The sequence below is a fragment of the Haliaeetus leucocephalus genome, unplaced genomic scaffold (assembly GCF_000737465.1).
Source record: "Haliaeetus leucocephalus isolate CR32 unplaced genomic scaffold, Haliaeetus_leucocephalus-4.0 Scaffold76, whole genome shotgun sequence".
Lineage (NCBI taxonomy): Eukaryota > Metazoa > Chordata > Aves > Accipitriformes > Accipitridae > Haliaeetus > Haliaeetus leucocephalus.
In genome coordinates, this window is record NW_010972512.1 from 1,467,681 (window position 1) to 1,481,006 (window position 13,326).

At 48.4% G+C, this 13,326-nt stretch overlaps 1 protein-coding gene across 1 annotated transcript in view; it reads right to left on the bottom strand.

Annotated features, from left to right (window-relative positions):
* Positions 1 to 8,251: 8,251 nt before the first annotated feature.
* The window catches only part of LOC104840818 (chromosome unknown open reading frame, human C14orf80), a 77,316-nt gene continuing 72,241 nt past the window's right edge, over positions 8,252 to 13,326 (bottom strand). Inside the window, exon 8 of the mRNA XM_010582048.1 lies at positions 8,252 to 9,362. Within this exon, the coding sequence (XP_010580350.1) occupies positions 9,003 to 9,362 (360 nt within the window). The 3' untranslated portion in view covers positions 8,252 to 9,002. The remainder of the gene's footprint in view (positions 9,363 to 13,326) is intronic.

Genomic DNA, 13,326 nt, shown 5'->3' on the forward strand with positions numbered 1-13,326 from the left:
ACCTCGGTTTCTGTTCCCCAAGCAACGTGCGAAAGGAGAGGAGGTGCAGCCTGGGGATGTCCTCCTGGCTTTTTCTCGCTGGGGTCACTACTTGAGATGGGGAAAGGGGGAGAGGCCCTGTCCCCACAGCCAGAGGTGGCAATGGAGGGGATGAGTGGCAGCCGGAGCATCTCTTACAGCGGGACTTTTAGGGGGACTTGGGGCCTTTTGATAATTTGTGAGCATACAGAGTCCCTGCAGCCAAAACAGCAAAATCCCTGTTTCTTGCTCTGTTCTAACCCATTTCTTTTGAGACAAACAATCTCTGAGCAATTGATGCAAAAAAAATATTTTAAAAAGCATCTTTACCCTTAGAAATTCAATCCCATCTGCTCCCTCAGCATTGCCTGGGGCATTTGCCTCCCCCTGAGCAGCCAGCAGAGGAAAGGCAGCTCCCACCCGCGCTCGCCGGGACCCCCGGGCTGCCGCTTCAAAGCGCTTCAGGGGTGGGGGGTCCCGGGAAGGCGGCTCCATCACGGGCACCATGATGCTCGCCAGAAAAAAACAAAGCTCAAAGCTGTGTGCCACATTGCTGTGCTTGGAAAAATGGTGCTGAGAGAGGGGAGCGATGTGCGGCGCTGCTGGTGGGGAGGGCAGCTGGGTGGCAGGGAGCTGCCGGGGGGGGCTCCAGACCCACCAGTGCTGCCCTTGGTGATACAGCCCAGGGCATGGCTAGCTGGGGCTCGTGTTCAAGAGCAGCAGCAACGTAGGCGGTAACGCTGAGCTGTAGCTGAAACTGGAAGGAATATGCCCACCGGCTCCCTCAGCGCAGGCTCGGAGCACCCCACATCAGCTCCTCACGGCACGACCGCGTTAAGCAGCGCCATGGCAGCACCAGGAACCTTCAGCCCCAGGTTTTCTCTTCAAGTGTAGAAGAGACACATCTTTTTTTTTTTTTTAAACGCACCACCATCTCCAAACAAAACTAAACACAGGCAAGCAAAAAAATCCCTGCTCAGCAGTGAGACTATAAATCACTCCCTTTCCTATCCCTGCTGGCCACAGAGGCTGGAGCGTGGCCGTGGCTGGTGGGCAGAGGCACACCCTTGCAGAAAGCATGCTCTCCAACCCCCTGGGCTCTGCAATTTTCTCCTTGGGAAGTTTCACAGCCCTGTGAGCCCATCCCCACGGCAGCTCCCAGGGGAGCAGCAGAGCTGCGCACCCCCACGGCAGGACTGGCCGCAGCGGCACGTCCCCGCAGCACCCTCGCGGCGATGGCAGCTCGGGGCGATGCCGTCCCTCCCCGCTGCAGTCCTGCCCTTTCCATCCTACAGCCCCCTCTTTCCCCACAGCACTTACGGCCCAAAGCACGGCCGTCTGGTTTTCCGCGGGAACGCAGGTTTGTGCCCTTCCCGTGCTGCGAGTCGCTCTCCCCCTGCCCGGCCATGGCCACGCAACGGAGGCGCAGACCCTGAGCGCGTCAATGAAAAGCTTTTCTTGACTTAGTGATATGAATTACGGCGTGATATAAAGGCCTATTAAAGGCTGCTTTCTAGAACAAATGCTGCCCCCGTGGCTAATCAGCAGAGTATTTCCTTCATTGAGAGACAAAATTAATATCGTTGTTTGGCAGATGCAACGATGCCAAGTAAATAACTTGCAATCGAGCTTTATTGTTATGATGCCTTTTGTTGCTGGTCTTGGCCTCGAGAGGGTGGCAATGAAAAAGGGAGAATACAAATGGAAACCTGTAAGAACCTGAAATAAATGCGTGTCCTGAAACTGCAGGGAGCCAGAGATTAATAGGGGACATCAATGTGCACGGCGCAGCCTGGCCACGCTGCCCGGTCCCCCGCCGTGGTACCCAGCAGGCAGGGGGATGGGCACGCAGCCTTGGCCAGCACGTCTCCCCCAGCCCCACAGGAGGGACCCTTGGCTGTGGGCTTTACAGTGTTATTTTCATTTTTAAAAGAGATTAGTAAAGAGAGAAGACACTATGTCAGCACCATGAAAGCTGGCGTTAATCAAGGGTGATAGCGTGGTCTCCTCACGGGTGGTTAGCATTGGAAAATACGTATTAGCATTTTTAATATTAATCAGTATAAGCAGGAAAAAACCTTTAAAAAAAGCTAATTGGAAAGCTCATTTACTTAGAGGACCAGAATGAAATAATATCACATCTCAGGGCCGGGAAGCATTCACACAGAGTGAACTTGCAGCTCGTCCGCACCTCACACGTCCAGGCTCTTCCCACACCTGATGCGGGGACCCTCTCCTCCCAGCTCGCATCAGGGGCTAATCCTGCTCCAGGAGTCACACACGTCTCATGCCAAACACGGGATGAACTGCGCTTCAGAGCTTACCGCCAGCCTAAGGCTTCTTCCAGCTCCCTGCTGAGCCCGTGGCAGGAGCGGGCATTTTACAGCATTAACGGTGCAACCTGGAGAAGCCAAGTCATTAGAGGGGCCTGATGCTGTCGAGTGATGGGGCTGGGCCAGCCCACGAGGCAGCGATTTCTGTGCTTATGGCAAACGCACTGGCTTTTACCTGCCTTTCCTCCCTCCCTGGCAAGGGATGCAAGGCGGCTGCAGCAGCAGAACAGGGGGCTGGGAGACCCAGCAGCTCCCCTGCTATGCTCCATTGCCAACCCGGTTCAACAGGGAGCCTTCACGTAAAAGCATCCGGAGAAAAACTCTGCCTGCCCTCTTTCCATGGCCAGACCCCTCATGCCCTGCATCCTCCTGGGACCCAGCTGTTAGCACAGCCCAGGCACCCATCAGTGTGCGGCCCAGGGAAACTGCAAATCCCACTTGGAAGACAAGAGGCAGGCATGATTAAGCAAAATCCTTTACTTGACCCCTCAAGTGCGGGAGAATATTTTGCTAGCTGAACAGTCGGAACAACAGCAAATACCAGCTTTTTAGCTCAGATTTGTATTTGTAATTTAAAGGGCATTTGGTGGTTCCTGCAAGACAAGCCCAAGGGCAGGCACCGTCCTGCCGCATGGGTTCACCCCCCACATCCCGCTCCCTCCCAGAGCTCCGGTCGTGCTCCACTGAGCCATTGAGTCCTTCCGGAGGTTTGGCAGCTCTGCTCCCTCCAGAGCGGCTGTGGGCTGCTGCTAGGCAAAGGAGGCGTCTTGCAAAACAACCAGGCTGCATTAATAAGGTCAGATGGGAGAAGGAGAGCATTAGTAGGGGCTGAGAGCCTGCTTTGACAGCTACCCTAGCAAATTCCTTGTTTGCTTGTCTTTGAGGCAGTCAGCCACGCTAGAAAGCTAACGCTCAAATATTTCTTAGCTGTACTTAATGCTAAATCAAAGCAGGAGCCACCAAGAGAGCAGGGCTCCCTGCCAGCCCGGCTGCCCACCCAGACCAGGCTGGCTGCTGGGGCTGTGCTTCTCCCCTCCCTCCCTGCTGCCCATTTCAGCCCCCCAGAGCCACAAGGGGTTGCTTTCCCGAGCTGCTGGGGGCTGCCCGAGGTACAAACATCTACCCTGGGGTCCTGCAGGACTGAGGAGCGGTCAGCCCTCTGTCTCCCACTTTAAAAGGGTGAAACAACTAAGAGCCAAGGGGCAAGGAAAGGTCAAACTTGGGGTAACTTGCCTTAAAGGCTTACAAAGTGTTTGCACTCCCTTTACTCACGTTCAGTGTGTAGACGGACCTGCACAAGGAGTATTTCTTGGTGAGCAAAGGGCTCTCCGGCCCTGCAGAAGAAAGCAAACCGGCAGGACTGGATGCAGACTCTTAAGATTTATGCTGGGAAATAAGGTGGGACAGTTAACAGTGAAGGTACCTGACTGCTACAGCTCCTTGGCTTAGCGGGGCACGGCTGCCTTGTCACTGGGGGATGATGGTGCAAGACGGGCAGAGTCGTTCGTACGCACAAAGTCCATCGGACCCAGAAGCTGGGGCTGGGACAGGCACCCCCAGCCCAGGCCAGGAGCCTGCACTACACGAGACTGGATGCTCGCATGGTCGCTGTGGGCTGCACACCTCCGTTTTCCTTGTCACCCATTGCAGAGCAGCTGGGGAACAAAACCCCTTAGGGATAGGGATCTGGCCATGGCCCGGTGGCTGGGACACAGGGCAGGTACAGAGGGGCTGGGAGGAGGAGAAGCTTCCCTGCCTGGAGCCTACAGGACACCAGCCTCAAGGGCTCTGGCTGTCAGTCGAGGAGCAGCGGTTCTGGCAGACTGCATCACACGAGCTGTTGGCTCCAGGAGGCAAAGGGGTAAGGGTGAAAGACCTGAGGCTCTCACTGCAAGTGGCTGAGAGAGAGTTTGACCCTGAGGCATGTGTTAACACCCGCTGAGCAGCGTGTACCACGCTGCCACACACACATGCTCACACCAACTGCTACCAGCTCATCCTCCTGCGGGAGCTGGTGGAGGAATCCCACAGGGAAACCAAAACACTCTAGGCTGGAAATCACTACTCCCAGCAGCTCTTATTTTTAAACATAGGTTGCAGCCCTTATTTACCAGCAGGCGCAATGTTGTCAGGAGCAGTGACTGCAGATGCCTCGCTTGCCTTTTCCAAAGTAAACCTCCTGTTTTGACTGCAAGCTGATTGATTCTCAGTTATTTGGGGAGGAATATTTCTAGCTACACAGTACGAGCCAGAGTTATCAGGCAATGAAGTATTTATGGCCAATCCCATTTTCCTAGCAAGATGTTTGGAAAGAAGCACCAGTTACATCAGAAAAACTGGTTAAACCGTGCTCTTCTATAAACACCTCCACGCTGGCCTACCAGAAACTATACATACAGAAGTCCTGTAAAAGCTTCTCTCAAGGCTATGCTTGGAAGCAATCCATCACCATAGAGAGCGTGGTTTAAACACAGCAGCAGTAATTCCACCTGTCTTCAGTGAAGCATTACCTGAGCATGAAGCAAAAGGCCATGCGCTCCCAACCCCGCAAAGAGGGTCAGCTGCTACGGGGGCTTCCTGCGGACAGGCTTTGCTGGGAGCTCTCACCAGGTGAACTTCTGGGACAGCTCTTCACTGCCTGACCCTTGTCAGGTGTACCCCACAACCATGTTCAGCATCTCTGGCGGGTGCTGATTTAACCCTGCTTTCCCGCTTTTCCAGCACGGGCCATCGCCTCTACTACGCTCCTCTCTTCCTGAGATCACTTAGAAACCCTGGATGCAAACCCAAACTAAAGTAACTCCCTTTAAGATGCACCAACAGGGAGAACTTCTGCTGTAGCCTCTTCAGAAAAACAAAACATAACAAACCCTGCTGCCTATTCCAGATGTTAGGGCAGCATCACCACCAGCCTTTCCCCACCACTTGAGTTTAGCAACCAGTTAATGTGCAACTCACTCTCTATCAGCTTCTCCAGCCGATACCCACCCTTCTCTGTTCAACTCCATCAACAATTTTAGGGCAGGTTCCTGCTTTCACAAGGAAATGTACAGCCAGCACGGTGACATGGCAAAGGATAAACCACTTAACAGCTTGTAACTTTGCTTGTCAGTCTGTAGTGGGTTGTTTACAACACTCTCCAATTTCTGTGAAGTAATACTTAACATTTACTGAGCAGGCTTGAGCCGATGGATGAAATGTACCGCTTGAGTCATCTTCCGCCTGTCGCAGCATCTGCCAGAGACCAACCAGTCATTTGGTTGCTGGTTGCCACACATCTCCCAGGGCAGCCGTTCCCCCTTCTACAGCATCTTTGAGTGCTGACACAGGGCCAAGCCCCAGTGACCGAGAAGGTCATTGCAGCCTTTAAAACCAGTGGGCTGTGATGGTGGGTGAGAGAAGTCAGCCTAAACAAGGAAAGGAAAACACTTCAAATGCCACGGTAATGGTATGAGGTGACAAACATCTATTTGTTCCTAGGTTAGATCCCATTAAGTGTGACTGCAATCACCCAGTTCACTTTCCTGCCCTCATTGCAGCTGGTGTTAATCCAGGGATAATTTTCTTAGGCTTTTAAGTGGTGTTTATCATACAGCATCTCCCTGCAGTACTGGAGAGACAGCTGATGCCTCGCCAAGCTCACGAGGATTGGAAAGCATCTGTATTTCAGATGCATCGATATGCCTCAAAAGCAGTCAAAAGTTGCAACCAGTCACTGAGGCATGACCACAGCTCAGTCCTTTTGTGTCCAACTCCCGCAGAGGTGCTGTGATTTTTAAAAAGCAGCCTTCACAGGAAAACCACCCTCTAAAATTTGGTGCGTGAGAGTGCCAAGCCCTTAAAGTACCTCCTGCTTTGTGCTCTCCGTGCTGGTGCTGAGAATGGGGGCAAAGGAAAGAGGGGGCTGCAGGGATTGGTTTTAAAACCACTGCCAGCTCAAAACGCCCCGCTGACCTTCATCGGGGACCGCAGAATATCTGCTCTGGTTTAAACTGCTAATTGGTACCTGAAACAAAAGGCAGTGGGAAACTGGTGCCAGAAAATAAAAACTATACTTGCCTATGCTCTTTGCACGAGGTGTCTGAAGTGCACACTGCCAGTGCAGCAACAAGGGTGGAAAGGCGATCTTCTTTTAAGCTGCTTTCAGCTGTAGCCCCTCTCGATATACATGCCAGGACCAGCAGCTCCAGCTCCAACCCGTTGGCTCTCCTGACAGCCTCCCATATGGCCACCTCAGTACAGCGATTTGTGTCATGTGGTAAATGCAGCTGTCTGCGATCCACTGTAGGCACTTTTATACATCACACACATATATACAGACATACTGAGCACCATCATTTTTACATTCCACTAGAGAGAAAAATAATTCTTCAGGGTCAAGCAGGGGAAAGGCGCTGCCAGTTGTGGTCTCTGCTGAAACGGGATCCTTGGATGAACACTGAAGCACACTGCACTAAGTACTGTGCGGTGACAAATATTTGATACTAGGAAAGAAGTCATCCCATGAGTGACTACTGTCAGTTTAAGTGGACAGCAGCATAATACATTGTGGCACTCAGCGTTAAGCCAACCCCAGTAAGCCACAGCAAGGCATGAGCTAGACCTGCACTTGAATCTGAGTGCTCTCGCCATGCTCAAGACTATTTGCCCACTCTGCTGAAAATCCCAGGAGAACAAAGGAGCTTTTGAGGGCAATGTTTTAAACCTAAATGTGATGCAGTATGAAAATTCCCTTGTATAAAAGCTGAAGGAGTATATAAAATGCTCAGAGCGCGCTAGACTGGTGCTGCCACTCTTGTTAGTTCTAGGATATACTGTTTCTTCCACATTCATGAATAATTTTATCTGAAACCTGTGTCTGAACAAGTCCTCTTGCGCATTGAATTTTAGCAGCCCTGGAGCCAACACCCTCCCAAAGTTGTACCAGCTTGAAACAGTTCAGTGCTTGGTACCCTGCACCCACAGAGATGGTTTGAAAAGCAGAATGCTGTGGATTGGCTTTTTAAGGATGGGGCTATTCTTCTAAGAGCAGCAGCCTAGGGCCACCTGCCCCAGAGACGGATCTCACTAGCCTGCTGGGGTTTTATACTCCAGGACTATTGTTTGTCACCCCCAGTGCCAGCTGACGGCAGGCCCACTGGTTGTGACTGACAGCCTTGGTCAATGCACACAAACACCCCGCTCCCGGCGGCTGTCCCATCTCTGTAGGGTTGACTGGAGTTGAGGTCTCTAGCTGACAGCTAAACCTCCCACCAGCCTTGCTCAAGCTTGGTCCTTGGACAAGCCACCAGGTCCACGCAGAGGAAAGGCTGTCTGAAATTTGGCCTGTATTAAACTGAACTTGCATACTCCTGGCCTACCAGCAATGCTGCGTTCAACTGGGTGAAACCAGGGCAAACCAGCCCTCCCCCTGTGGCCCTCCACTGACGTTTGTATTGCCACTCACTTCTGCAAAAAATACATGAGACCAACACGGGTGGCACAGATGAGGAGGGTCTGGAAGCATCTGAAGTTTACCTGGTGCAGCAGAAACCAGAAGACCTGAGCCTTGTCCACCCACTCCCACCTGCACATGGTCTCCCTGCAGAGCAGCAATCGTACTGATGCCTGGAAAGAGGTCCTTAAAGGTTCCTCACATTTGGCTGCTGAGTGAGCCAAGAGCAGCTGGTAATCAGCGACACCGCTGAGCTGGGGTAGACGACAGAAATCCAGACAGAGGAAAGCCCAGCACTCATAGCAATTCACAAATGAAAAGCAAACTGGTTTTTTAAAATTTATTTATTCCTGAAAGTGTACAACTAGAATATAAAAATACTCCTTGGTGAAAGCAAAACAGAAAAGGGTAGGAAATGAATGCCAAGTGAAAAACATTTGCATGTTCCAGGGGAAGAACCCTCCAGAGACAGAGCTTGGAGACTCCTCAAGCTTGGAAGTTAAGGTCATATTTCTATTTTACAGAAACTTCCTATAACAGATCCGTAAGTCATCTCATTGTGACTCATAACTCGGTAGAATGGGTTTCTAGTTTGTTCTCTTTGAGAACCCAATTACTTCAAGTGCATCACACCAGTAAATGAAATCAGTGTGCTGCTTTATTTATTATTAGGCATTTGTTTTTCCTTATGGTGACTGGATTACAGCTGCCACAAATATGCAAACCAGCTGAATTAAAACAGCACACTTTCTTGAACATTTCCCATCTCTCTAAGCCTTGGTACTTTGCATGTTCTCCAATACCTGGATTTTTCTGACTAATGAACTCTTCGATTTGCTGGAAAATATTGAATGCAATTAGTACTTCAATGCACAGCCTCAATATATGCTGTGCCTAGCAGCTGAGCACTATAAAAGAGCCCAGTGCTTGGCAGAAGAACTAGAAATCCGAAAGATAAAAGGGAGATTTACACACACTCCACCAAGGCCTGCTGCAGAATTTAATTGGCAAGGTTAGCAATAAAGGGGCTGCAGAGAGAACCACCAAGGTTATGGCCCCAGTGCAAGTCACAAAGCAGTAACAAGTTATGATTCCCAGGCTTAAAAATTAGAAATTACATTTGGTTCCTCACCTCGCACTCCCCCATGCCAAGCTGCACAATGTGTTCTGATCAAGTCAGTCTGTTCCTTTGCTCTTCTCAGTCCAGCTTTATCTCTTCAAGGGGAGATACAAATCACTCCATCCAACCCTTCTGCAATTTCATCCAGCCTCTGCCTGCACTCTTCCTGCAGCTGCTTCAGCTCTCTCTCCAGGCTGGCCTCTCTCATCTGCAGTTCTCTGATCACCTCTGTAGCACTGACAGCTGAAACAGGCTCCTTGGATACAGACCTACCAAAGCCCATTTTGCTGGCAGGATGTTTGCTTCTGAACACCAGTCTGCATGAACCATGCAGTTGGGGTTTTTTTGGAGCACAAAGGTGTGTAAGATTTAGCAGTTTTAGTTCAACACTTTCCTGTATCTTTCTAGCAGTGGCAGAGAACCCCTCCTTCTGTAGTTCTTCCTCTTTTGTTTTCACCTGTAGAGGAAAGAAAAAAGGGAGGGGGAAGAGTATGGTAGATTTCTGTGAAAAAATCCTCCTGCCAGGAAACAACACAAAATGTCACGTTTGGATTAGGATGTACCAAAGAGAAGAGAGCCAGCTGTGAGTGTAAACCTAAGTGCATGGCAGTAAAAACTGAAGCTAACATGTGCTTTCTATCAGGTAGCAGTCCCAGTGACCAAAAAGCTGCCTGTAGTCATTTGTTTGCAGGTTGACAGTCCACAGTCCACCAGCCCCTCCACTGATGACTAATACACAAGGGCTCTGCATGCTTCCCTCTTACTGAGGAGTGGGTGGTTTGACTTCAGAGCAAAGTGCATGGAGCAAAAAAGGAGACCCAGCAGAGTGACCTTCATCACCGTTGTGCTTTAAGCCACCATGTTGTCATAACAGATTAATTGCCTCGTGACTAACAGTATTATTTCAGTTTGCAAATGCTTTCTGTACTTGGCAATGCTAAAAAGTAGGGACGACAACTGTAAGCTAGAAATTCCTTAATTCTCAATTCTCATTATGGGGTAACAAATAGGAAAAGGAAAATAATGGAGCAGAGACAAAGAAGTAGAGGCTAAGACCAAAATTAGTACCAGGCAGCACACTTTCACTGAAGATAGGCCCAATAAAACAAAGCTTTTCTTGTGACAGAATCACAGAATGGATTATAAAAGCAATTGTATATACTGGGATTTCTCCAAAGCATTTGATTTAATGTTCTCTAACAATTTGATTTGAAGAACTTGCAAGATGATAATTGCCTTGCCAATTTTACTTTACCAGTGGATTAAACATGAATTCAGTGACTCATCTCAAATTGTAGCTGTCAGTGGGGAAACATCCATAAGAAGAGGTACCCTGCTAAGCCCTTCAGGGAAACAGTTCTTGGTCCAATGGCATCTTCCGTTTCTGCTACAGCAACAAGCTGCCAAATCAGCTCAGCCAAAAAGCAGCAAAGTTTCAGAAAAGCGATGTTGCCTCTGCAACCTGCACAAATCCCAGAGCTCTCCTGGAATTTGTGCACAGTTCCGGAGTTCATGCTTCAAAAAAACACAGGGAAACAGAGAGTCGAATCGGAAGGCAGGTCACCCAATGACTCGCAGCCCAGAAAACAAGCCCTATAGTATGAAACTTCAAGAGCTTAAACTATTCCATTCATGGAGACAGACGTACAATTTCGTTTAGATCCTAAAAGAAAGTGGAAAAGAAAGTGGCGAGAGACCAGACTTTGCTGACAAAGCCATAAGAAGATCAAATGGATGAAAATTTGAGTTAGATATTCAGCTTCAGAATAAGACATTGTTTCCTACTGTGAGAATAATGAACCATGAAATGCTTCATTGCAGCTCCAGGGATGAATCTGTTGGCCAAAGCTCAGCTCAGGTCAAGCTCAGTGCTAATGACACCAGCTTTTCCAGCCTTGAAACTGCTCGGCAACCCCTCCCTTCCCTGGCCACGTGTGAAGCTGAACAACTCCTTGGGGTTTTAAATCTGCAGATCAGCATTAAGATATTGGTATCTCACATATTAGGGCTTTGACAAGTTCCCTGTAAAGTCGGGCATATTTCGGCATCTCTCTGAGGCACCAGAGATCAGTCAGAGCTCAAAGGAGCACCAGCTGCAAGGACAAGAGTCCTAACAGAGCAAAGTCCCCCCTGCCTTTGCCACTGCCAAGCTACAAGCGCTCAGGGTCAAACCAGCTGCCGTATCTGGAGAAAAAAGGATTTTTTCCATAGATCAGTAGGGAGGGTTTCATTACTGAAACAAATTCAGAAGCTTTTGACATAGAGGGGCTCGGATTACATTCTCTCACAGTAAGAAACACTACACACACAAGGGCTGCAGTCACAGTTAAACTTCCCCACTGACATCAACTTCACCAGGAATTCACTCGCTTATCCCAAGTCTTTCACCACAGTATCTTCGTCACCTTTGCAGCCAAGTAATTAATCCTCTCCATAGTCTTCTGATGTGTTATTCTCCCCCCCCTGCTCAAAAGAGATTAAGAAAATAAATCAGAAAAGAAGTAAATTTCTCTGAATTTTTCCTAACACGTTAAAGGCTTTATCGATGCAGAACTATCTGTTAAAGGAGACCTCTGTTGATTAAGGCATTTGAATAGAGTTGAAGCCAAGAGAAGTCTATCTTTGCCCTTGTCCAAGAACCAAGGGTCCCTCTTTATCATAATCCCCAAGGAATCCCAGGACATCTCTTGCTGTTGACTACAAGAATATCTGAGGTCCAATTCTCTAACACCGCTTTAGAAGAAACAAAGCTGAAAAAATAAATTCAATGCTATCTGGTCTCCCCACTGCCAATGAATAAATGGAAAATGATGTTTGCACAAAGTGGCTTTAACACTGGAATCCAAGATGGGAAAAATTTCCTGTTACTTACAAAGAACAAAATCACTCAGCAAACAGAGCCCACAAAATGTTATTTATTTATTGCATTAAACTCAGGCACAATACTATTAGGGCTGTATAAAAGTATTCCTAATGAAACATAAGTTTTCATACTCTCCACTGGCCAAAATTGGAGAATTTTATTTTCCATTGTGCAAGGCACATTGATGGAAGAGCATGCTCCTCTCAGCACTAAGTGCTTTGAGTTTTAACTCATAGCAATGGCAGGAATAGGAGTTACTATACTGAAGCTGGTGCAGCTGTAAGGACAAGGACAACAGCCTAACTGTAAGAGCAGTCAGGGAAGCAGTAGTATAACAAATTCTGACATCCAAGTATCAGAAGGGCACTGCACATGCTATCTTCTGTAAAGAGGACCAATATTTCCTGGGACAACATTAGATAAATTTAACAGCGGGAATTCAAAATAATGAATATTAAATAAGAGAACAAGTTTAGGAAAGCACTATTTATTTCATATCAGCACTATCTGGAGTTGGAAAGCTAGCTCAAATTCTTTTTTGCACTGTTCTTCCCAGTAAGCTCTGCAACCATATGTAAGTCCACAAATACTCTTGTTGCGGTTTGTAGATTTCAATAGCTAAAAATCTCTGAGGGTTACTGTCAAGTAATATTCTTTACTCTTCACATCCTGAACGCTTGTGAAAATACTCAATAACCTCCTCCTGTACGATTAATTGATGCTCTTTAACAGCTTGCTGTCTCCCATTAGTCAGCACACAATGATTATTCTACACTGCAAAACAATCTCAGCAGACCACTTTGTATTAAACAAACATACTGTAAAAGATTAGGAGCTGCAGCATTTTGTGCCTGCCCATCTCTATCCCATAGTTCTGCCTTTCAGTCTCAATCTACCAGCTGGAAGTTGAATTCCCAATTAGGTACGTAGTGCTGTCTGACAACTGCTGCACATCCTCTCCAAATAAATGCAACACCATGATAATCATCGTTTCCACTTCTACAGAGCCAACCTCATCCCAAAGGGACCCGGTGCATTTTGAGAAAAGCCACACCAAACATAGAGGGAATCAGCTGATGAGGAATGAACATTTTCAAACTGACACACATCCTGCTCTGCAGCGAGTACTGATCTGGTTAGCTGTTCACAACAGCACAACAGAGCAGTCACTCACAGACACTGTAACTATGTCCATGGAAGCACGCTGTCCCTCTGCACGCTCCAGGGTCAACGTACCCTACCAGGTTTCACACTCCCAAGACCATGATAAGGTGGCAGGAACCTCCCATGGCACCAAGCATCCTCACCAGCCCTACAAGGGCTGCAGATGAACAGATGCCATAAATGTACAATGAGGCAAGTACTCCTGCTGGGTTCCTTCTAGCTCTTCACTTCATGTCACCGACTGCCGTTTCAGACAGGATAGTGGCCAAACTGCCCCGACTGCTCCTAGATGGTTTCCTTTAAAATAACTTAAGTCTCCCAAAAGACTACCATAGGTTTTCAAAAGGTATTAAAAACTAAAAGCTAAAGGGAAAACTGTAACAATTTTCATGTT